General features: G+C 40.9%; 1 protein-coding gene across 3 annotated transcripts; it reads left to right on the forward strand.

Annotated features, from left to right (window-relative positions):
* The first annotated feature begins 1,509 nt into the window (after positions 1–1,509).
* On the forward strand, positions 1,510–24,624 carry FAM221A (family with sequence similarity 221 member A). 3 transcript variants are annotated; one of them, XM_066238807.1, is made up of 7 exons: positions 1,510–1,629; positions 4,662–4,835; positions 7,351–7,541; positions 10,129–10,335; positions 15,215–15,322; positions 18,094–18,179; positions 23,111–24,056. In XM_066238807.1, exons 1-7 carry the CDS (start codon positions 1,565–1,567, stop codon positions 23,177–23,179), a joined length of 900 nt encoding a protein of 299 aa, XP_066094904.1. In that variant the 5' UTR covers positions 1,510–1,564; the 3' UTR covers positions 23,180–24,056. The 3 variants fall into 3 exon arrangements, with proteins under 3 accessions (XP_066094904.1, XP_066094905.1, XP_066094906.1); XM_066238808.1 differs by having other exon boundaries at positions 18,097–18,179; XM_066238809.1 differs by lacking the exons at positions 18,094–18,179; positions 23,111–24,056 and adding an exon at positions 24,302–24,624.

Raw genomic sequence — 24,624 nt, forward strand, 5'->3', positions numbered from 1 at the left:
GACTGTCGCGCTCTGGTCGCGACAGAGCGATGCTCCGGATGGGCAGAGCATCGCCCCCTAGTGGGCAGAGCATCGCCCCCTGGTGGGCGTGCCGGGTGGATCCCGGTCGGGCGCATGCGGGAGTCTGTCTGGCTGCCTCCCCGTTTCCAGCTTCAGAAAAATACAAAAAAAAAAAAAATCATTTTTTAGTACTTGAAATCCCTTGATTCTTAACAACTTGATTCTTTTGGTTGGGGCAATGGTGGGGTTTATCTTTTGAGAGAGCTAGAGAAGAAGAGGAGAAAAAGAAATGAATATGAAAATGAGAATAAATACAGAAAAGCAAAATGTGGGGAAGAAATAGGAAATTTTTCTACCCAGTGATAACTACTGTTGACGTTTTAGTAACTGTGAACCTGAATTCCCCTGCTGACACTCTCTATTAACTTTTTTTTTTTTTTTTTTTAAGAGAGACAAATAGGAAGGGAGAGAGATGAGAAGCATCAACTTGTAGTTGTGTCAAATAAGTTGTTCATCAATTGCTTTCTCATACGTGCCTTGACTGGGGAGCTCCAGCTGAGCCAGTGACACCTTGCTCAAGCCAGAGACCTTGGGTCATGTCTGTGATCCCCTGCTCTAGCTGGCGACCTTGGGGTTTTCAACAGAGGACCTCAGTGTTCTGGGTCCACCCTTTATCTACCGAGCCACCACCGTTCTGGTTACATCACTTTTTTTAATGCCCATTTTGAAAAAACGGTTTGAGATTATGGGGAGGCAGGCCATATCCAGAACCCTCTCAGAACCGGTGAAAAGCGCTGTACAAGGAAATAAGCAATGTTATGCTAAGTGATTTAAGCCAGGCAGAGAAAGACAAATATCATATGATCTCACTTATATGTGGAATCTAATGAACAAAGGGAACTGAGGAATGAAACAGAGGCAGAGGCAGGGTCACAGGGAGCAGAGGGACAGCTGTCAGAGGGAAGGGGATGAGGGGATGGGAATAGAGAAGGTGAAGGGGTTAGTAAAATTATACATACATAACAGATACAGATAATAGGACAGCAAATCCCAGAGAGAAGGGGGGAGGGAGTTAGGGAGCGGGGCTGGGGGTGGGGGAGGGAGGGAAATGGGGGATAAGGGGGTGGGGGTGAGGGAGTTATATTGAGTGGGACACTTGAATCCATGTTAACCCAATAAATTAAAATAAAAAAAAGAAATAAACAATGTTATCTGTGTGTCCATTATACTCAAGGAACTGCACACCATTTGTCGTATGCCACTTTACAAGGAGACTTACCAGACCAGGGAAAGAGATGGGCTAGGTTTGCGGAGGGAGGTGAATAGCATCCATTGTGCGGCCCCGCGGCGCTTGCAGACAGCGGGTTTCCCCAGCCCCCTTGGGTGGCCAGGTGGAAGCGCGCGCGCCCTGCGGCGTCACCGCGGCCTGCGGGCGGGCCAATCCGGAGGCGGGTGGGCGGGGGCGCGGCCGGCAGGGGCGGGGCCGACCAGCTTCTCGGAGGTCCGCTGGCGTGCACTGCGGTCGGAGCGCGCGGCGCCGGAGCCTCTCGCTTCCCCGTGGGCCATGGAGCGGCTGACGCTGCCTCCCGGTGGCGCGGCGGCGGTGGACGACTACCTGGAGTACCGGAGGTGAGGCGGCGGCTCCGCGGGGCTAGGGCTCCCGGGCCGGCCCGACCCGGTTGCGGGAGCAGCGCTGGTGGCGCGGGCAGGGGCCCTGGAATCCGTTCCCGGGCTGTTGGGGGAGGCTTACTCTGATTCCGAATTTCATCTTTCTGTAATTAAATAGTGTCTGATACGCAGTTCTGTACTAATAAGTCTCTGAGGCTATTTAGGAGGTCTCCCGCTCAGACCACTTCCAGGAAGGATTATTCATTCTAGATTTATGCGAAGGTCCAATTGTTTTTCCTAAACGGCCATTGGAGAGTTACACATTCAGTACGCAGGGCCTCTGACAGCGGACATTCAGTTCGCCTGTTAGCGTCGAAGAAGGGTAAGTCGTGAACTTCCAAGTGTGCCCCCAGCCCCAAGGCGCTGGTTTTGGGAGAAAGACACTGACGGCTGAGTTTCAGAGGTTCCGGAGATAGTTCTCTCCCAACACTGGAAACGCAGCCGCCCCTTTGGCCCGGACCACGTCTGGTGCACCTGCGGCGACGTGTTCTTTTCGGTTTCCCAAGGAAGGTTTTTGACAGGAAGCTGGGTGAGTGGGAATTACTGAACAGGAACAGTCAGGAGGATGCGGAGTTTGGGGATGCAGGGAATGTGTGTGTATAAACGGGAAGCCACGACGTGATCACAGCTCCATCTGGGAAACTTGAACGAGAGGGGCTGCTCTGTTCAAAGGTGGCCGCCCGAATCTTCCAGGGGTGTTCGGGGGGGGGGGGGAAAGGGTTTCCTGCCTGACTGCACTCCCTCTGACTGTCTCGTGATATACTTTTGGGTAACGCCTAGAAATGCCTCGTAATTCTGAGCCAGAAAAGTGAGAGTGAGGAGCTCATTTTGGGTTGAGGTGGGTCCAGGTAACGCCAAGAGTCCTGTGCCCAGAACAGCTTCCACCCAACCCTCACCCAGGGCAGAGCCGGCTCCGTTAGCTTCCAAGTCTCCAGGGCTTTGCACTGGGACCAAGTTGCTAGGCTCTGGTGTTGACTGATAATTTAGGTATTTAGATGTTTAGATATGTAGATTGTGGTCCAGAAAATGTTAGGGCCTGGTGCAGAGGCGGATTAAGGTCGGTTGAGGCCCCGGGGCGCAGAAGAAAATATTGGACCCCTTGTCATTAGAAAAAAGTGTCAAGTTGGGGTTTTGCAGGGTCCTTCAGAAGTCGAGGCTTAGAGGCGCGCGCCTTGTGCATCCGCCTTAAATCCGCCATTGACCTGGTGGAAAATTATTTCTGCAAACACAAATAACCTAGAACAATTCCCTTTAAAAGTTAGAGCTTGCTATTATTCAAAGTGTAGCAACCATTGACCAGAGGTGTAGGCATCACCTGGGAGCTTGTTAGAAATGCAGACTCTCAGTCTGGTTTTCAACATTTTCACACTTGAGAACAGGTGAAAATAGGAGAATTATTTTGGGGACCGCTAAGGCAGAAATCACCCTGAGCATAACTGAATCTGACTAAGATCATTGGGTCAATCTTCATACAACATCAGGGTGGTTAGCTCTTTCGCAGACCAGCATGAAATTTCTGGTGGACTGGTCCTCGGATCTGTGGTTGAAAAGTAGGGCACTTTGATAACTGTGTAAGTACAATAAAGTTTGAGCTGCACTGGGTTAGACTTTAGATATAAATGATCTCTTTTTCCTTTAAAGACCTGAAGTGATCTTAAGGTCTTTTTTAGTACCTGTTGGTATATGTCTTGGTAGCTGTAGTAAGTGAATTGGCCCCAAAATGACCTCAGAATAAAATGACCTTTTGCCTTTTTTACTATTGTGTATCTCAGTTATTTAAGGAAGAAGGATGTGATGGTTTCATAACTTCTGAATTGGTTTTATTTATTTACCTAAGCTACAGGCTTGGAAGTATGGCAAAGATACGGCTTGCATAAAAAATTATGTAGCATTCTGCAAACAACACTTTTCATGACTTTTTTTTCCAAGTGAGAGGAGGGGAGATAAATTCCCACATGTGCCCTGATGGGATCCACCTGGCAACCCCTGCCTGGGGCTGATGCTCTGCCTATCTGGGGCTATGCTGGCAACCAAGCTATTTTTAGTGCCGAGGTGGAGGCTCCAGGGATCCATCCCTAGCACTCGAGGCCAACGCTTGAATCAGTGGAGCTATGGCTGTGGAAGGGGAAGAGAGAAAAAGGGAAGGGGAGGAAGAGGAGTGGAGAGCAGGTAGTCGCTTCTCCTGTGTGCCCTGACCAGGAATGGAACCCTGGACTTCCACATGCTGGGTGGATGCTCTACCACTGAGCCAACTGGCCAGTGCCTTTTCATGACTTTTAAAAGGGGATATATTCAAGGAGAAATTTCTTCTGCTTTGAACAAATATTTTTAATTGTGCTTCCCTTTCCTCCAAGGAGGCCAGCTTTCAATTTTTAAAGAAATTGGTGGCCTAATCTTTTTCCACAAAATTTTGAGGTCTTACTTCTGGAATTAAACTGATGCATTGGCTTACTCAGCAACAGCTGTGGATTTGCGCTTATGCAGGTCCAAGGGTGTTTGTGGGTCCTACATTAAACTCCTGGCCAGGGTTTAGGGTCAGGTATGGACATCAGTCATGTAGTCTTATGCACTGATGTTTTTTGTACTATTTTTTTTTGGAGGGGGTTTACTATTTTTAAAGTAAGAAAATGTTGGACCTTTTAGAAGTATAGGCTCCAGTTTTTAATGAGAATGAGCATGTTTGTTTCAGAGTCAAAGGAGAAATTGAGATGAATATGTGGTACTTCTCCAGTGGCTCACCTCGATCAGTCAAGTCAGATGTTACAAATTCATTGACTTTCTTATTTATAATCCTCTTTTGTATGGGAAGCAAAAGCTTTCTTACCTTTGTGTGTAGTTTTGCTATTGACATAAACCTAAAGTAAAAAATCAGAGCTGTAGCAGTCTTTCCTTTGACTGTACCAGTATAATTTCATTTTAGACTATAGGATTCTTCACCTGAAAAGTAAATAATCAAGGCGTAAGGGAAGTATTTTTTTTTGTTGTTGTTGTAGAATTGTGGGTGAAGACGATGGAGGCAAACTTTTTACTCCTGAAGAATATGAAGAATACAAAAGAAAAGTTTTACCTATGCGTTTACAGAATAGATTGTTCGTGAGCTGGCGATCACCAACTGGGATAGACTGTAAACTTGTGGGCCCAGAGACACTGTGCTTTTGTACACACAGGTAAGATATTTTATTGCTAAGTTTTCTGGTAATCAGAAAATATAAAATTAAAGAAGAGTATATTTTCTTCTATAAATAACATTAATTGTGATAATTGAGAAACATTTAAAATAGGCCTTTATATTATGCACTAGAAATTATCTAAAAACATTTTTTGCTATAATTTAAAAATTCTATTATGTCCTATTAAAACTCATTACAGTCATTACCTTAGATGTGTATTCTCTTGCCTTTGGTAAAAATGATATTGGTGCCCGTTTGGCTTTGCCAGGGATCTCCTAGCCTGGGGAGCACAGTCTACCTCTCTCACCACTGGACGATGGACAAGGACAGGTAGGTGGTCAGACTACAGAACTGCTTGAGTTGACCCACACTGACCGGTTTGTCAATAAAAAAAAGGAACATTTCTCATCAAATTCTCTAATCTAGCTTTATACTTAAAAAAAAAAAGAAGAAGTGTTGAGTCAATATCTTTCTTTAAACAAACAAAAATGCTAAGCTCGCAGCTTCTTATTCTACACGGTCCATTTCCAAGAAAAGTACTTTCAGCCAAGGAAATAGACGCGCCAGTCCTTGAAGTGTGTCGCTTGTGCCTGAGGTTTGCGCTTGGTTGTGTTTGTCGTGGTCTACTTTAAATTTTACTACGGTCACAGGTCACAACTGTAAAGCTCCAAAAGACAAACTGCTTCAAGGAGAAATCACTGAACACATGATGTGTCTTTAGGTAACAACTCTAACTCTCTGTTCCAAAGCAACCATGGAAGGAGGACCGCCCTGTTCTGATAGTTTCTGAGGCTCTTTCACGAGACACTCTTTGTATAGTTGCTATTTACAGACTTACAGTTTGCCAAAGGTTGTTAGGCAGTTGCTAGGATGACTAATGTAGATAGATTGACTTGAAATTTATTTAGCAACTCCAACTAAAAAACACTGTGGAGGAAAAGAGAATGAGAGTTACATTGATTTCTTTCGGAACTGATAAATTTGTGTTAGTTTTAATTTCCATTTTTGTACAAATTTAGTGCCTGTCTTCTATGTATGTATACTTGTACAGTGTGGAGTTAACCTTCAAAATGGATCCAACTCAACTTTGATGAAGAAGTTTTTTAGTATTGATCACTTCAGTGAGATCTGTTTATAGTTTTCCCCCTATTGTAAAAGTGAAATGTGGTTATTAAAGAAGATGAGTAATATATAGAAAAGTAGAAAGAAGACTCACCATGTCAATCCAGCTGCTGTTAATACATTTTACTATATTCATGTAATTTTTTATTGACATAATTCATTTAGTTAATTGTGTGCATATAAATTTTGAACCAGTTCTTCATGACAGAATCATAGAAATGTGTTTCCACATTGTTATGCAGTAATCACAAGCAAGATATTTAATACCTGCCTGATATTTGAGCTCGTCGATAGCATGTTCCCCAGAGGTGTGAGAGAGTCTCAGGCAGGTTAGGGGAAGGGCAGACTCTAATTCTGGCTCTTTCCTTTGCTTCAACCAATTCTGCTTTTATCTGTTTTATGTATTATGGTTCTGTAAAAGGTTTTGCTTGAAGAAAGGGTTTTACTGATAAAAAGTTTGAAAATAGGTGTCTTGTAATTTACTTAATCATGTCCCTGGTATTAGTATGGGGTGTGTGGGTGTGTATGGGTGTTGTGGGCATTGATATATGTATCTTTTTTGCTCTTGAAAGTACTTTTGCTAATACTATATATACAAAGCTCTATTTTTAGGTTATATATTTAAAAATGAACTATCTGGGTTAAAGGATGGATCTATTTAAGTTTCTTAAAACATTAAATGGGATTGGTTCTTTAGTAATACTCCTGGCAGCATTGTGAATTATGTATAGTTTTAAAAAAAGCTTTGGCTCTCTTTGCTAAGTGAAAAATGCTGTCTCTTTATTTTATCTTCTATTACCGAGATTAATATTGAGAATAATAAACTATTATATTTCTGAGTATCACCTTATGAGAATGAAGTGAGTGGTCTATTTAAGAAAATTACTTAGTATTTTAACAGAGAGATTTGGCTTTTAGAAAGGTTGATACTTTATTTTGAAGTTAAAAGTTAATTAAATTATATTAAAATAAGTTACATTCATATAAGTTTATTAAACTTATTTCAATTTTAAATTGCAAACCTATAAAAATATATTTAATCTAATCAATATAATTTTTATAAAGAACTTATTTTATACTCTTAGGTTGGGCTTCTATATTAAAGAATCAGCAGTGGCAAGTATTTTTGGGCAATTATATGATATTTCTTTGTATATTGCTGTGATCACTAAAAATAAATATCTGAGAGTGAAGATTTTCTCTGAGCAACTGCAACATAGCTGTTAGAAATACTGCAGGTAGGGGAGTTTATTTTCACTTTACAAACAAGAAAATGAAGCAAAAATAAAACTAAAAAAGAAACATTTTGCATTTAACAGGCTAGAAATAGTAATTTCTGGCATAATCTGCATGCATTTTTATTTCTTCCCTACTATTATTATTATTTTAGGTATAAACAACATAAAACTGACTTTGAAATGATTCCGCAGCAGCGCCCCATTAGTCTGCCGTGCCGAGTGACGGGCTGCCGGTGCAGGGCTTACCAGTACCTCCCGTTGAACGGCGCACGGCCCATCCGCTGCAGGTGCAAGCACTTTGCGGATCAGCACAGCGCTGCGCCTGGTTTTATGTGCAATGCCTGTGAGTTACGTTCTTACAAACATGCCAACTGAATGTTCTTATTTCTTTACTTAATATTTAATGTGTCTTTGTGCCAGTTTTATTCAGCGATAGAGTCAGTATGAAGCAACGAAGAAAAATTTGGTGGATAGCTACTCTAAATTTTATTTTTTTGGAAAAATTCCAAGTTATTTGTATGCCTTGCATTTATAAACCCTAATCTCATGTAATTCAAATCAGTCAAGAAGAATTTTTTTTTTTTTTAAAGCGAGAGGCAGGGAGGCAGAGAGACAGACTCCTGCGTGCACCTCGACTGCGGTCCACCCAGCAGGCCCCCTATTGGGGGATGCTCTGCCCATCTGGGGCTGCTGCTCCATTGCTCGGTAACTGAGCTATTTTAGCGCCTGAGGCAAGGCCATGGAGCCATCCTTAGTGCCCGGGGCCAACTTGCTCAAATGATTAGAGCCATGGCTGCAGGAGGGGGAGAGAGAGAGAGAGAGAAAGACAGAGAGAAGCAAGAGGAGGATGGGTGGAGAAGTAAATGGGCACTTCTCCTGTCTGCCTTGACCAATAATCGGACCCAGGACTTCCACACACTGGCTGATGCTCTACAGCTGAGCCAACCAGCTAGAGCTAGATTTTAAATAATCACTAGATATGTTTTCATTCGGAGTTTTGAATAGCGGGAGTTTTATCAACTAAATCCTTTCACAAGTTTTTAAAAGATTTTATAAGTCAGAAATTTTATAATTTGCTAGTAGGTTATTATGTTATTGTTTAAAACTGATTTTTAACCTTTTTCATCTCATGGCATACAACACTAATTACTAAAATTCTTCAGCACACCAAAAAATACAGGTTTTTTGCTGATCTGACAATAAAATAGGTATAATTTTGATTCATTTACACCAAATGGTTATTGTTGTGTTGGCTATTGTCATTTTTAAATTTGATCATCTAAGGGAAAAGAAATCAGTACCCCTGACTAAGTAGTCAGGTATTGCCTGTTTTAAAAATTCTTGTGGCATGCTGGTTGAAAATTGCTGGCTTAAAGCATAGGCTGATGGGAAAATGTGATAGCACCTTTACCTCAATATCTATATCTGTGACCAAGCCCCCATCCCACATGTCCTTTTACTTTATCATTCTTTTAAAAACCCTTTGAAATAGTCTAGTAATTTTCTTCAGAAGATAGTTATTTCAGTTGTTTCTGTAGTAGTTTGAATAGAAATCTTATGATTAATTATATTATAAAGCATTTTTAATGACAGTGGTAGGAATAAATGTGTTTCATTGGCTAAGTGTGCAAATAGTTGGATAAAACTTATTATGTGACTTGGTTCCCACACATATTTGTTGAAAGTAGGCGTGTGTAAAGATTTTGTTAATGGTGTATTCTGGCCTTCATTTCAATATGGCTTTTTAAAAAATGTTTTTTTATTTTTCTGAAGTTGGAAAGGGGAAGCAGTCAGACAGATTCCCGCATGCGCCTGACCAGGATCCACCCGGCACGCCCACCAGGGGACAATGCTCTGCCTATCTGGGGCACAGCTCTGTTGCAACCAGAGCCATTCTAGTGCCTGAGGCAGAGGCCAGAGCCATCCTCAGCGCCTGGGCCAACTTTGCTCCAATGGAGCCTTGGCTGCTGGAGGGGAAGAGAGAGACAGAGAGGAAGGAGAGGGGGAGGGGTGGAGAAGCAGATGGATGCTTCTCCTGTGTGCACTGGCCGGGAATCGAACCTGGGTCCCCTGCACGCCAGGCCGATGCTCTACCGCTGAGCCAACCGGCCAGGGCCGAATTTAATGATTTTTTAATGTAGTCACAGAGTTGTGCAGCCATCACCACAATAAACATTAGAATATATTTCTTACCCCAGAAAGAAACTTCATACCCATTAGCTGTTATTTCTCATTCCCTCTGTCCCCCTTTCAGCCCTGCACAACCAATAATTTACTTTTTGTCTCTATGGATTTGCTTATTCTAGACATTTCATATAAATGGACTCTTAGAATATGTGGTCTGTTGTGACTGTCTTCTTTAGCACAATGTTTTTATGATTCATCCATGTTGTAGCATGTGTCAGTACTTCTTTCTGTTTTATTGTTAAACAATATTCTGTTGCATGCTTTGTTTATGGGTTGGTTTTTCAGGATGGTCAATGTTTTATCCACTGTGCCACCACAGGTCAGGCGATCAGGATGGCTTTTGTGAGAAATTGATCCATAGAGAGGTTTCCACATGATCTCTTCTACTGGTTCTGGGCACTGGCTGTCTGTCTCCACCACGCTTGCTTTTAACTCAATATTTGAGGCGAGCCTGCATTTCCTGGCTTTCCAGTGTTTGACCCAATTTCTTTCAGTTCTTGTTGATTTCTCTAATATTTTTTTCCCTTGCTACTATCCATTACTGCTATAGAATCTTTTAGAAGTAAGAGCAGTGGCTTGGAGGGAGTTCAAAGTCTGGAGGTAACAGTTAGTTACAGGGTTTAGAGAACAGCACGTGAGGAATCTAGCTAGATTCAAGTGATTTTGGCCAAGCTGAGCATTTTAGGGAAGACAGCTCAGTACCTATATTTAAAAACATTTAACTCCCTTTACACCTGATTCAGGTTCCAAGTGTTCAGGATTCCATAGTTGCTTCACTTGTGCTTGTGGTCAGCCTGCGTACACCCATGACACAGTGGTGGAGACTAAGCAAGAAAGATTGGCTCAAGGAAGACCAGTGGGACGGGATGTTCCTTACGCGGCAATGGGAGGATTAACTGGCTTTAGCTCACTGGCAGAAGGCTACATGCGGTTAGATGACAGTGGAATTGGTAAGTAATGACACAGAAATGGGAGCTTGTCATATTGTTTTTATGTGTGTTAACAACTAGTGAAGCTATGTTTGTTTAGTACTTTATAGCCTTTATGTTTTTTCCCCCAGAAAACATTCTCTCATTTTATTTTTATTTTTTTGAAAAGGTTTAATTGCCACTATGGTCATTACAGAAAATTTAGAAATCATAAGAGAGCCCGGCCATATAGCTTGGTTGGTTAGAGCGTGATCCTGATATGTAAAAGTTGCTGGTTCGATCCCTGGTCAGGGCACATACAGGAGAGATCGATATTTCTGTCTCTCTTTCTCTCCCTTCCTCTCTCTCTAAAAATCAATTAAAAAAATCACAAGAAAAAGAGATCACTTCCTTCCCCAATACTTGTACCCAAATCCCAACCCATAATAGCTGAATATTTCCTTTATTTAATATGATACAGTTTACCTATTATCTTGCTGTATGCAATTTTTGCCATTATAACCATCCCATTTTGTAAACATAGGCTTATGTCCTTATGTGAATATGCATATGTATGTGTATACATGTAATCACATTTATAAAATGCATGTTCATATGCATGTATGTGTATGTACACAGATATAACTGCTTGCATACATAAAAGTTTTAAGCAATATAAGGAAAAGTTTAATTGGATGTATCTCAAACCATTGAAGGTAACTGGATTCTTCTGAATCGAATGGTATTGAGGAGAAGAATATGATTTCCTTTTTTTCCCCCCAAAGTGAGAAGAGGTGGGGGGAGGCAGACAGACTCCCACATACGCCCAACCGGGATCCACCCGGCACGCCCAACAGGGGGCAATGCTTGGCCCCTGTAGGGCATTGCTCTGCTGCAATTGGAGCCATGCTAGCGCCTGAGGCAGAGGCCAGGGAGCCGTCCTCAGCACCTAGGCCAACTTTGCTCCAATGGAGCCTTGGCTGCAGGAGGGGAAGAGAGAGGTAGAGAGAAAGGAGAGGGGGAAGGATGGAGAAGCAGATGGGCGCTTCCCCTGTGTGCCCTGGCCAGGAATCGAACCCTGGACTTCCACATGCTGGGCCAATGCTCTACTACTGAGCCAACCAACCAGGTCAAGAATATAATTTCTTTTACTTAAAAAACTTTTGTGTGTGAATTTTATTTACAAGCATATTTTACTTTTCATTTTTTTTATTTCAAAAATTACATAAATATAAATGGATATTTTCTTATCATAAAAGATTCAAATAATAGAAATAAAGTACAAGGCCTCTCTGAACACCTGTCTTTGCTCTAGATTCTTGCCCAGAAGGAAATTTGCTGTCATCAATTGATACGAACTTTTCTTTTTAGCATGCATTTTTCTAGTTTACTCTTAACTTAGAAAAAAATTAACACTTTATTATTGTTATTATATTTAAAAATTCCTATTATGTCAGAACACACAAGTCTACTTAGTTCTTTTTAACTGCTGCATAGTATTCCACACTATAGATCTATCAGTTTATCTAAACCATTTCCTTGTTCTTAGTTTTTCTTTTTCTTTGCCTTTATAAACAATCCTGCCAAAAGTACCCTTGAACTTGCTTCCTGGTATACCACATTAATTTGACTGTAAGGTAGACTTAGAGAAAGAGAATTTTTGGTTCGAAGTGTGTGGACATGTGAAATTTTAATACATTCTTCAAATTGCCTTTCAGAAATGCTTTACTTGTTTTCTCTTTCTCTAGTAATGTTTTAGGTGGTCCATTTCCTCACATTTATGCTGATCATCGATAATGTTAAACTTAATTTTAGCCAGTCTTGTGTGTGAAAATGTTATTATTTCAACTTGATTTCCTTGGTTATTAGTGAGATAAGCGTCTTCTCATATTTATTGGCCATTTTACTTTCTGTGAGTTGTCTATTCATATACTTTTCTCATTTTTGTTTTTATCTTTTCTCACTGATCTATAAAAAGTCTTACATATTTTGTATACTAAGCCTTTTTTATTTTGTGGATTTTTTTTCTCTCTGAGATTTGTGTTTTAGTGTTTTTTTTTTTAATAGTTTTTAAATTTTGGAGGCAGGCCTTCTCTGCTCCAATTTTATAAACGTATTCCGTACTTTAATACTTATTTTGTTTTTATGTTTAGGTTTTTATGCACCTGAAATTTATTTTTTGTGAAAGTGTGAGGTGTATAACTTCAGTTTTTGTCCAAATTGATGGCAAGTTATCTTTCCCAAATAACTTGAAACTTCATCATATTTTATCATGCTCTCTATTTTGTTCCATTGACTGATTTTTCTGTCCTGTGCCAATATTACCTATTTTTAATTGTTGCTATTCTTCATAGTATGTTTTGATATTTGGTAGGGTTAATGTCTCCAGTTTGTGTTTTTTTCCAAGATTGCCTTGATATATTGTGCTGCTCTTCTAAGTAATTTTACAAATAGCTTGTTAAATTCCATAAATAAATCTTTTTACGCTATTTGTAAGAACATGATTCTATTAGGCACATGTAACAGTTACAAAAAACCCACTTTCCAGTGGCAAAAAATAATGAATGATGGCCCTGGCCGGTTGGCTCAGCGGTAGAGCGTCGGCCTGGCGTGCAGGGGACCCGGGTTCGATTCCCGGCCAGGGCACACAGGAGAAGCGCCCATTTGCTTCTCCACCCCCCTCCTTCCTCTCTGTCTCTCTCTTCCCCTCCCGCAGCCAAGGCTCCATTGGAGCAAAGATGGCCCGGGCGCTGGGGATGGCTCTTTGGCCTCTGCCCCAGGCGCTAGAGTGGCTCTGGTCACGGCAGAGCGACGCCCTGGAGGGGCAGAGCAAAGCCCCTTGGTGGGCAGAGCGTCGCCCCTGGTTGGCGTGCCGGGTGGATCCCCGGTCGGGCGCATGTGGGAATCTGTCTGACTGTCTCTCCCCCTTTCCAGCTTCAGAAAAATACAAAAAAAAAAAGAATGACAATGATATTGATGACCAGGAGTTGCCACACCTCTGTACATCTGTTACCTCATTAAATCCTTACAACTCTGATTAGGTGCTATTATTAATCCTATTTTACAGATGAGGAAAAAACATAGAAGTAAAACATCTTGTTCTGCGTTGTTCAGCTAGTAAGTGGTAGGGTTGGGTTAGGCCACGATGTTCTGAGCACTTTAGTCTGCCTCTTTGTTGTCTATTTCTGTGCAACTGTCACATTGTTTTTATTACTAGAGCTTTATAATGCATTCAAGCTTATGACTTGATTGTACTATTTCAGAATTTACTTGACCTCTCCTTACCTCTTAATCATTTTAGAACTTTGGCATCATTTTTGAAAACATTGTATTAGTATAAAACATTCTATAATTTTAGTTGATATCACATTGAATAATGTAGGAGGAACTGATATTTTAAAATATTGAGTCTCTTTATTTGTCTTCTGTGTAGCTAAGTAGAATTGTGAAGTTATTTATATAAAAGTCCTGCACAATTCTTAATTTTATTTATAGGTATTTCCACTTCTTTTTATAGCTATCACACATGGGCCCTTTTTCTTCCTTTATATTCCCTAGCTGGTTATTGTTTATTAAATACAAATGTTTTATGCTGCTTTTGTTACTAGTCATTATTACTGTACTTACTATTAGAATTTAAAATAAATGTTTAGTTGAGTTTGCAAATAATGATATTTTTGCCTCTTCTTTTCTAATACTGATGACTCTTCTTACACTTGACTATCTAGAATGGCTGGTACTTTCAGAATAATGCTAAGTAATAGCAGTAGTAGATGACATCTTTGCCTTTTTGTGATTTCTAGTATTTTATTACTTAAGCATCTTTATAATATAAGGAAAGAAAACCTTCCCTGTTTTGATCATGTAGAGTCCTGGACAGAAAGGATCCTTTCCTAGAATTTGGCTTCTTTATGTTGCAGGAGCCCAGAATTCCTTGGGCCTGCCATGGTATCTGTTCAAGCAGGGCTCAAGGGTGACCTCAGAGCAGAGCCACAGGTGAGTTCCCTGAGCTCTGGAGGATTCAGTAGAGGAAGTGACATCCATCAAGGATCTGTACTTCCAGTGAGGAAAGCGTGAGGCCCAGGCCCTACCAAGCTGAGACTTAATTACCACTTAGGCCAGTCTTGAGCATTTGAGATCTGTAGTGCGCGCAGCACCCAGAAGACAGCATAAGGACGGGGCTGGACCGAGCACCCTCCTCCTATAGTCCCATAAGCCAATGAGAGAGGAGCTGGGGAAGGAGGGGGCGGGAATCTGAAGGACTGAGCAATTGCCCCACACTATTTGCATTATAAGGAAGGATTGACTTGTAAAACCAAATCAAACTGAAAGTTTCTTTTCTTTCTCTCTAACCGAAGGATGGAGATAGGGGTGTGGAGGGGATGGTGGTTTGTGAAGAAGACAGCGCACTTACAAATTTCTCTTTGCTTCCTTCCTTTTGGTTCAAAAGTCAATTAGTTAGCAGTTGGTCTTTGTAATTTGTGGTTTGGAGTTGTGGATGTTTCCTCATTTAATTGAAGGAGGTTTCTTTATTTTTCATACTTTGTTTTTAGTTTATTCCCAGTGAGGAATAAACATATACTTATTCTGCCCTAGTAAACTAGAGTTTCTTTATCAAATGTCTTGCTTTTGATAGTGTTGTGTAACTATGTTAACATGGTGTACTCTTTGCTGACATACAGTTACATTTGTGCATATTTTTTTTTCCTGTGAAAAAGGTCTCTGAGAAATACAAAAATACTTTTACCCATTTGCCCCTACTTTATATGGCTGAAAACTCTAAATAAAAATTTTCTTTTTTACAGAATGGATTTTTCTAATGATTCTGATGAGGTTCTAATTTATTTCACATTTGAAATAACATCTTTGTATCCTAACAAATAGAGATTTAATTTCCTTTCTTCATGTGTTTTGTTATCAGGCACACCTTCACCTGAAGTTTTAGATGCTCCAGGTATGGCCATGGACCACCCGTTTCTAAAAGCATTTCAGGCACCGTCTAGTTCTTCTCCAGAAGCACTAACCGATGGTAATGATAATAAACTGACAAATACGTTTGGACATAGAAAATAAGAATATAGATTGATTCATTGATAGCTCTCTTTTTTTCAGTATTACCCCAATTTGATTATCATTTTATTTTATATTGGCCAGGCAGTGAGAAAAGGCAAGAGACTTTATTTTTCTATTGGGAAAAATTGTCAAATCTGAAAATTATGAGGATTCTGATAATACAGTACAGTATTTTGAAGTTTTAAAACCTTATTCCGGCACGTTACTGCTTTGATGTCTGAATACGAGAGCCCTCTAGTGGACTAATTGCCTTGATCCCTTGGGTTCTCCCAAACAGGGTGTATCCAGTGGTCATTGTAGGCGAGCAAGGTTTTATCGTTTATAATTATACATTAAAAATGAGTAGGATTCAGTTTAAGCACTAGTATTCCATTTCCTTTATTGAAAGTAAGACTATAAACATTAAGGAAGGAATTTGTATGATTAGGTATTTATTATTTAAAAATATTTTAAAATGAGAATTTTCTTTGATTTATTTGTTTTTTCATACAACCTTGTTATGTATCCTGACTTTCTCCACAAGGGATTTGAAGGCTACCACTTACACAACAACACACAATGAAATATGATAAAATAGAGATAGAAGATTAAAACCCAAGAAAGAGGATGCAGTTGTGTCCATGTTCAAGGTTGCTGTAATTGCTGTGTTGTTTCAGTTTTTTTTTTAAATTTACTGATTTTAGAGAGAGAGAGGAAGAAAGAAAGTGAGTGCAAGAGGGAGAAACATCAATTTGTGTTTCCACTTATTTAGGCATTCATTGGTTGATTCTTCTTGTATGAGCCCAGACCGGGATCAAACCCACAACCTTGTTGTGTTGGGATGATGCTCTAACCAACTGAGCTACCTGGCCAAGGCCAATGTTTAGTTTTGACTGAGTGTAGTGGCAAGCAAGGCACAAAGGAAGTTGTGATAAGTTTAATACTTTTCCTTCTTAGAAAGGAGGAAACATGAATTCCTCCTTGCTAAGAAAAGTTACACCAATGCTAGGGTTTAAAGATATTGTGACCCCAATGATACAGTGGCCCACGGTTTTTAGAAATGTTTTCTCAGCAAATTCAGGTCATTTCTAATAGTCTTCTTTGGTAAAAGTGGTAATATACCAGTTTGCCAGATAAATGCATTTTATTATTAAATTGCAACTCAGTGAAGGTGATTCTGCAAGAGGCTTTGCTCATACAATCCCACATTATTCAGGGAACGACCCAGAGTTTTCAGATGAATGGATAGATAGCTCATGTTTTAAGTATGTTTTCTTATTTTTCTCAACAAGGCTTTTGCTGGTTGACAAGAGTGTGATTATACTCTGTGGTGATTATCTGGAGTTACATGATTTTTGTATTGCTGGTTGAAGGTAAATTCATGCGTTTTAAAAACAAGAATGGGTGTAAAAATAAATAGCAGCAAGAACAGGTGTTCAGGTTGTTAACTCTATTTTGAATATGAAGGGATCCACCCAATACCCAAGATGTTCACCTGAAATGGAGGTAAACTTTTCCATGCAACCAGGATCATGGTGTACCTATAAAGAAAACCAGAGTTTCCTTCTGAGGCAATTTAAAATCTCTTTCAGCATATAAACTAGTGTTGGATTGGTTTTAAAAAGTGAATACTGTGGGAAACATTTCAAAGCAAGTAGAGTCATCACGATGGTTGCCTACACACAGTATGTTAGTCCACCCAGGTGGTGATAATAAACACCACAGCCTGAGGGGATTGTAAACAACAGACACTTACATTGCTTGCAGTTCTGGAGGTGCAGAAACCCGAGATCAAGGTGCCAGCATGGTTGAGTCCTGGTGAAAGCCTTCATTCTGATTATAGCCAGCACCATCTCACTGTGTCCTCACATGGGGGGAGGGCTGAGGGAGCGCTGCGGAGTCTCTTTTTTTTTTTTTTTTTTTTGTAGCAGAGACAGAGAGAGTCAGAGAGAGGGACAGACAGACAGGAAGGGAGAGAGATGAGAAACATCAATTCTTCGTTGCAGCTCCTTAGTTGTACATTTATTGATTTCTCATATGTGCCTTGGCTGGGGCGGGGGGCTACAGCAGACCGTGTGACCCCTTGCTCGAGCCAGCGACCTTGGGTCCAAGCTGGTGAGCCTTGCTCAAACCAGATGAGCCTGTGCTCAAGCTGGCGACTTTGGGGTCTCGAACCAGGGTCCTCCACATCCCAGTCTGATGCTCTATCCACTGCGCCACCGCCTGGTCAAGCCAGAGTCTCTTTTATAAGAACACTAATCCCATTCATCAGGGCTCCATCTTCATGACCTAAGTACCTCCCAAAGGCCCCAATTCTAAGACTATCACATTAGGCATTAGGATTTCAAGAATATTTTGTGGGAAAAAGCATTCAGACCATAGCACTTCTATAACTACTTCTGTGTATTATCTATTACAGTGGTGCATGAATTTCTAGGTTAGCTAGAAAATGTAAAATATAATTAAATGAAGCTAAGTGTGCTGTTATATGAAATAGTTATATTGTTATTTAATATGAATGTTTGAATATTTGCAGAATGTTTGCCAATGAAAATTATTTTTGTCATATTCTCTGCCTTCTAAGAAAGAATTCGTAGTAGTAGCAACAATTCTCCACTTAGACCATTTCTGGTTTGAAAAATAAAAAAATTATCACCACATAGGAGGAAAGTTTTCTTTTTGTTTCTTATTTTAGGAGAATTTATAATTATGGAATTTGTAATTAGAATTGGCTTTTTTTCTTATTAGTAGTAGGTACAAGTAGTCAAGTTTCTTCCTTGAGGAGACCTGAAGAGGACGATATGGCTTTCTTTGAAAGACGATACCAGGAAAGGGTAAGTCTGTGGAGAAATCTGCTTACAGTAAGCATTTCCTTGTAACAAAGGCATTATAGAACGGTTATGTATTAATTGTGGATTGTCATTAAAAATAATTTATGAAGTCTTTACTTATAGCTGGTGTTAGGCCTTGGGATTTATTTAGAACTATGCAGAGAGGAATAGCACTAATGAATAATATGGTAATACACTGGTTAATTTATGGAGGTCATTAAGATTGACTAAATATACAAATAAAATCATCAGTAATTAACCATCAACCATCAGCAGATTTGTAAATTATATGTATCTTGAATTCATGTTATGTAGTTGTGCTTAAAGTTACGCAATAGCATTTAAGAAACAACAGTAACCAAAAATGTATTTTAACATTTTCTAGGGCTAACAATTAAGAGTATTGAAGTGTCCTCAGATTTCAGTAATGATAATGTCCATCAGTTCCCGACCACACTGTAAACTCCTTAGGGCTAATTGTAGTATTTTACTCTTCTTTGTATTTTTACCAGAACTGAGTAGAGTGCCTTGTACATAATATGTTTTCAATAAATATTTATGGAAAAAAATGAACCTATATAATTGATATTCCTTTCATATATGTCATCTACTTACATATTTGATGTGTTTCATGCAGTGTTCGTATTGGAGAGTTTTATTTTTGTTTATAGATGGACGAAAGGATGTTAGCTTAATGAGGTCTGGGGGGTGTTCTCCTGCCATATGGCACATTCCCTAAAGTGCTTTCTTTAGGATTATTTTATAGTTGTTTTGTGGGCATTTGTTCTCTCCCCAACCAGGTAATGGGAGCCATGAAAGAAAAGACATTTGTCACATTTGTCATATCCTCTACAACTCTTAGACAAGAGTTGAGTAGCTGAAAGTGTGGAAAAAGAGACTACTAAATAGATTCACCATCCAAGAGCAGAGGAAGTGAGCAGGGGACAGAGATTAGCTTTTTTTTTTTTTTTTTTTTTTTTAATGAATTTTGAAGTAGAGTGGAGAGTACTCATATGATGTAAGGCAGAGCTAGAAAATAGAACTTTCTGCAGTGATGGAAATGTTCTGGCCCTGGCCAGTTGGCCCAGTGGTAGAGCATCAACCTAGTGCGTGGATGTCCCGGGTTCGATTCCCAGTCAGGGCACACAGGAGAAGCGACCATCTGCTTCTCCACCCCCCCTTCTCTCTCTCTCTTTCTTTCTTTCTCTCTCTCTCTCTCTCTCTCTCTCTTTCTCTCTCTCTTTCTTTCTTTCTTTCTTTCTTTCTTTCTTTCTTTCTTTCTTTCTTTCTTTCTTTCTTTCTTTCTTCTCTTCACCTCTCACAGTCATGACTTGATTGGTTCAAGCACATTGACCCAGGTGCTGCAAATGGCTTCATGGCACTAAAAATAGCTCGGTTGTGAGCATGGCCCAGATGGGCAGAGCATTGTCCCCAGACATGGTTCGCTGGGTGGATCCTGGTTGGGGCACATGTGGGAATCTATCTCCCTTCCTTTCCTTGGAAAAGAAGGGAAAAAATGTTCTATATCTGTGCTGTAGCCGTGACTCTGTAAGTCTAAATTAATTAAAATTTATTTTCTCAGTCACAGGAGCCATATTTGAAGGACTCAGTAGCCATGTGTGGTTAGTGGCTACTTTATAGGACAGTGAGAACGTTGGTTTGGAAAGCCTGGTCTGAGGGGGAAAGGTGGTAGTAGGCTTTCACGGAGGAAGATGAAATGGTTAGAGTGAGAGAAAAGGCTATTTTTACAGCATTTTATTAAGAACAAACTTTTATTCAAATGAATCTCTGTTCTTGGAACATACACGTTCACAGCTGAATTTTAGTTTTCCTTAAAGGTTTATGAGGGACAGAGTTCTAGAACTTCTTCCTTCTTTCCTCCAGAAGCCCAGGTAGTGTGTCTGTCTTGAAAACGTGCCAGTGGAATTTGCTTGTGGGAAGATAATGGAGGGGAGTTCTTATCTGAGAATGTTTTAGAGGATATACCTGGCCCACCCAGACTGCTTATTATACCCACCCAAACTGCTTATTATACCTAGATGTAGACTTTATGGATTTATGAGATGTAGTTCATAATTCTCTGCCATCTGTGATTTATGGATTTATGAGATACAGCTTATAAACTCTCCAGCCTGTGTGATTAATAAAGTATAAAAACTAAGAAGCTCATACCTAAACCACTTCTGAGCTGACATGCACCATATACATTGTTAATATTCTTCTGTTGCTCTGAAAATCCAAGGCATGCACCATTGAGGGAAAAGGGATGATTAGGAAATGGAATCTGATGGGTCAGAGCCTTTATAAAGTAAGGTGATGCTTGTACAGACACACACGGGAGATATTGTGGGTTTGGCTTTCCAGACGACCACAATTAAGTGAGTATCGCAGTAAAGGGAGTAGTCACCCTTTTGCTGGTGGAGGTCTTGCCTTCGTTTTGTAAAAAATGGAGCATCTGTGAAGTGCAATAAAGAGAAACGCAATGAAACAGGGTGTGCCTGTATTTCAAATGAGCAAACACTTCCTTGACTTTTGTTTGTTTAGCATCTTTTTTCTTTTTCTTTTTTGATGTTGCTATACATCTAACCTAAATGAGAGTGGAAAGGAGAATAGCATTTGTTGAGTGTTTAGTAAGTATGTTGGTCTTTATATGTATGATCTTACTTACATCTTCAGAAAAACCCTGAGATGTACCTATTACTATGACCTTTATCACAAATGAGAAACTGGTAATTAAATAACTTGCTCCAAATAGTTAATAAGTGATAAAGGTAGGGTTCAAATACTCTCCTCTCTTACTGCAAAGCCCATAATCTTTGTCTTAGAAAAGAGTACTTTTGGGGGGTCCTTCAGATGACCTGTTGACTGATACAGTGTGCAAGAGTGGTATCAAAGATTTATTTTTTATTTTTTATTTTATTTTATTTTTTTTTTCATTTTTTCATTTTTCTGAAGCTGGAAACGGGGAGAGACAGTCAGACAGACTCCCGCATGCGCCGGACCGGGATCCACCCGGCACGCCCACCAGGGGCGACGCTCTGCCCACCAGGGGGCGATGCTCTGCCCATCCTGGGCGTCGCCATATTGCGACCAGAGCCACTCTAGCGCCTGAGGCAGAGGCCACAGAGCCATCCCCAGCGCCCGGGCCATCTTTGCTCCAGTGGAGCCTTGGCTGCGGGAGGGGAAGAGAAAGACAGAGAGGAAAGCGCGGCGGAGGGGTGGAGAAGCAAATGGGCGCTTCTCCTGTGTGCCCTGGCCGGGAATCGAACCCGGGTCCTCCGCACGCTAGGCCGACGCTCTACCGCTGAGCCAACCGGCCAGGGCTCAAAGATTTCTGAATGAGACTTCGAACCAGTTGGAGACAGAAGGAAAAATGAAGAAGAGACAGACAAGATTATCATCCAGTTTTATTGTTAGGAAGGTATTATTTATAATTTGATGAGATTGGGCAGACTGGTTTTACCAGGTCCCTTCTGGTTTCTTGGTATTGTTCCCGTCACCTTAGAAGGCAGGAGGCCCTGCCTCCACCTACCACACCCCACATTTTGTCTGCCCGTCTCTTGCACAGTAAGGCAGTGGGGCTACCCCTGGGAATTGGTGTGTGTGAGTGTGAGTGCTAGTGGTAGTAGTAAGAGGCAGTAGGCTTTGTGTTCTCTGGGTTTTTTTCCCCCCATGGAAAGGGTTGTATGTTTCTAAAAGGTTAGAAAGGCTGCTCCTTAGTGTATTCAAGCTTCTTTGCTGCAGTGACAGTAGAGAACTCCAACCTTCAGGAAGGTAACTGTGCAAATACTAGAATTATAGGAAACTATCTTTAAAGCAGTCCATATTCCAGAGGTAAGCCAGCTGGATTGGTGTGAATGTGCTCAGGCTGACGTAAGATGAGGTATTTCAGCTTAAAAAAAAAAATTAGTAGCGGCCCTGGCCGGTTGGCTCAGCGGTAGAGCATCGGCCTGGCATGAGGGGGACCTGGGTTCGATTCCCGGCCAGGGCACATAGGAGAAGCACCCATTTGCTTCTCCACCTACCCCTTCCTCTCTGTCTCTCTCTTCCCCTCCCGCAGCCAAGGCTCCGTTGGAGCAAAGATGGCCCGGGTGCTGGGGATGGCTCCTTGGCCTCTGCCCCAGGCGCTAGAGTGGCTCTGGTCATGGCAGAGCGACGCCCAGGAGGGGCAGAGCGTCGCCCCTGGTGGGCGTGCCGGGTGGATCCCGGTCGGGCGCATGCGGGAGTCTGTCTGACTGTCTATCCCCGTTTCCAGCTTCAGGAAAAAAAAAAATTAGTGGCAATTAAAATTATTTTTATTCATTTTCTCCAAAGAAATATTCATTTTATGTTATTTTTATTATAATGCTTCTGTAGTCTGGTGGTGGTGCAGTGGATAGAGTGTCAGACTGGGACACAGAGGACCCAGGTTCGAAACCCCGAGGTTGCCAGGTTGAGCGCGGGCTCATCCGGCTTGAGTTGGGCTCACCAGCTTGAGTGCAGGGTCGATGGCTTGAGCATGGGATTATAGACATGACCCCATGGTCATTGGCTTGAGCCTAAAGGTCACTGGCTTGAGCAACAGGTCACTTGCTGTGCTTCATCCCCCCTGGGTCAAGGCACACATGAGAAAGCAATCAATGAACAACTAAGGAGACTAAGGAGCCACAACGAAGAATTGATGCTTTCCATCTCTCCCTTCCTGTCTGTCTGTCTGTCTCTCTCTGTCCAAAAAAAAAAAAAAAAAGCTTCTGCAAAGTTGAATTCAAACTTTGTTTTAAAAATGTAATTTGGTCCTTTCAACTATCCGATTTATGCTTTTAGTAATATTTAGCGGCGCAATCACTGCTAGATAACTGTGTGAAGCGGCTGTGAATCTGAAGGAGGTATGTGCAACTTTCTTATTTTTCTTGAGAATGTTTTACCAATTATCAAGAAATATTTTAAATTCACAGATAAAAATAGAAAAGGATGCAAAGCATAAAGGAAAAGCACCATTACCACCAGATAGAAAACCTTCATGAAGACTACGGGGGAAATGAAGACCATCATCCAAATATATCTTTTTTGTTATTTAAATATAGTAATATAGTTTATTTTCTCTCAAATTATTATTTACTTCCTTTAGTGTATAAAAATGTCTTTTTGATATTTCCTTAATTTAAACAAGTGAAATACCTTATATTATTGATACTTTCATCAAAATTCATGATTTACTGTTTTGTATATACTTTTTTTAATTTCTCCAAACAAATGAGGTTATGTTCATATTAGTCAAAAGTACAGTATATATCTTTATCATAATTTAACTTTTTCAAGCTATTAAAAAAATTAAAGATGTTATTGAAGTTTTTGAACAAATATATAAGGGCCACTGCTTCGTTCATAATAGTAAGTTGAAGCCCTGGCCGGATAGCTCGGTTGGTTGGAGCATCATCCGGAAGCATGGAGGTTGCTGGTTTGATTCCTGGTCCTGGGCACATACAGGGACAGCTCAATGTTCCTGTCTCTCTCCGCTAGCTCCCTTCCTCTCTCTAAAAATTAATAAAATAAACATTAAAAAAAATTTAAAAATAGTTAAAATCCTTATTTTTTTTTAAACTTTGTAATGTTGATTTATGTTTTTAAATAAAAAACTATTTCAAAATTATAGTATCATTTTCTAGTGGTATCTACTGATTGTTAAGCTGTTTTGTTGACTGTGCCTTGCACCCCTCTCGTGTGCTACTCTGATTCTCCTGGCCCTGCCCCACGCTCCAGAGCTGCCGTGAACACTTCCAGGCAGGCCTCTGACAGCTTCATGTGGAAGCCATTTGATGGCAGTTTGTACTGTGACCATGTCGTGGTTCTCCACGGACCCTCTGACACTGTGACTTGGGATGCCCACTGGATGGACCCCTTTTGCATCACCTGTGTATAAAAGATATGGCGGAGTTAATGACCTGGGGACCACCCTTGCCTAATGGGAAGTGGAAGCCAATAGATAAATACTCCCCCTTCTGTCTGCTGGGAAGACAATTCTGAGATGCCTTTCATGAGTTTCCTCTGTTACCCAAGATAGTGGCTAACTCTATATCCTTATTTTAGCTTTCTCTTTTTTTTTCTTTTTTCATTCCGATTCCCTCCCTCCCTCTGGTTTTGGAAAGGAGAAGACTATTTCACGATATGATTTCTGCTGGACCCGCAAGCTGGACTTGGGCCAGAACGAGACTGCTTCCCGTAAACCGGCTCAGAGTCTGTCTGATCGTGATTGATGCTCTCCTTCTGACATAAACCAGTACCTCGCCCGTGTCCCACGTTGTGCCGGTTCCTGGAACAGGCCATCGCCCTGACCTGGGCAAGCACGTAAAGCATTCTTCCCACACCTGGGATGGATCACATACCAGTAACCTCATCCATCCTGTCCTTTTCTGTATAATTCTTTGGTGCAGTACTGAGAATATCCACTTTGTTTTGCAGCTGCCCAAGA

The sequence above is a fragment of the Saccopteryx bilineata genome, chromosome 7 (assembly GCF_036850765.1).
Source record: "Saccopteryx bilineata isolate mSacBil1 chromosome 7, mSacBil1_pri_phased_curated, whole genome shotgun sequence".
Lineage (NCBI taxonomy): Eukaryota > Metazoa > Chordata > Mammalia > Chiroptera > Emballonuridae > Saccopteryx > Saccopteryx bilineata.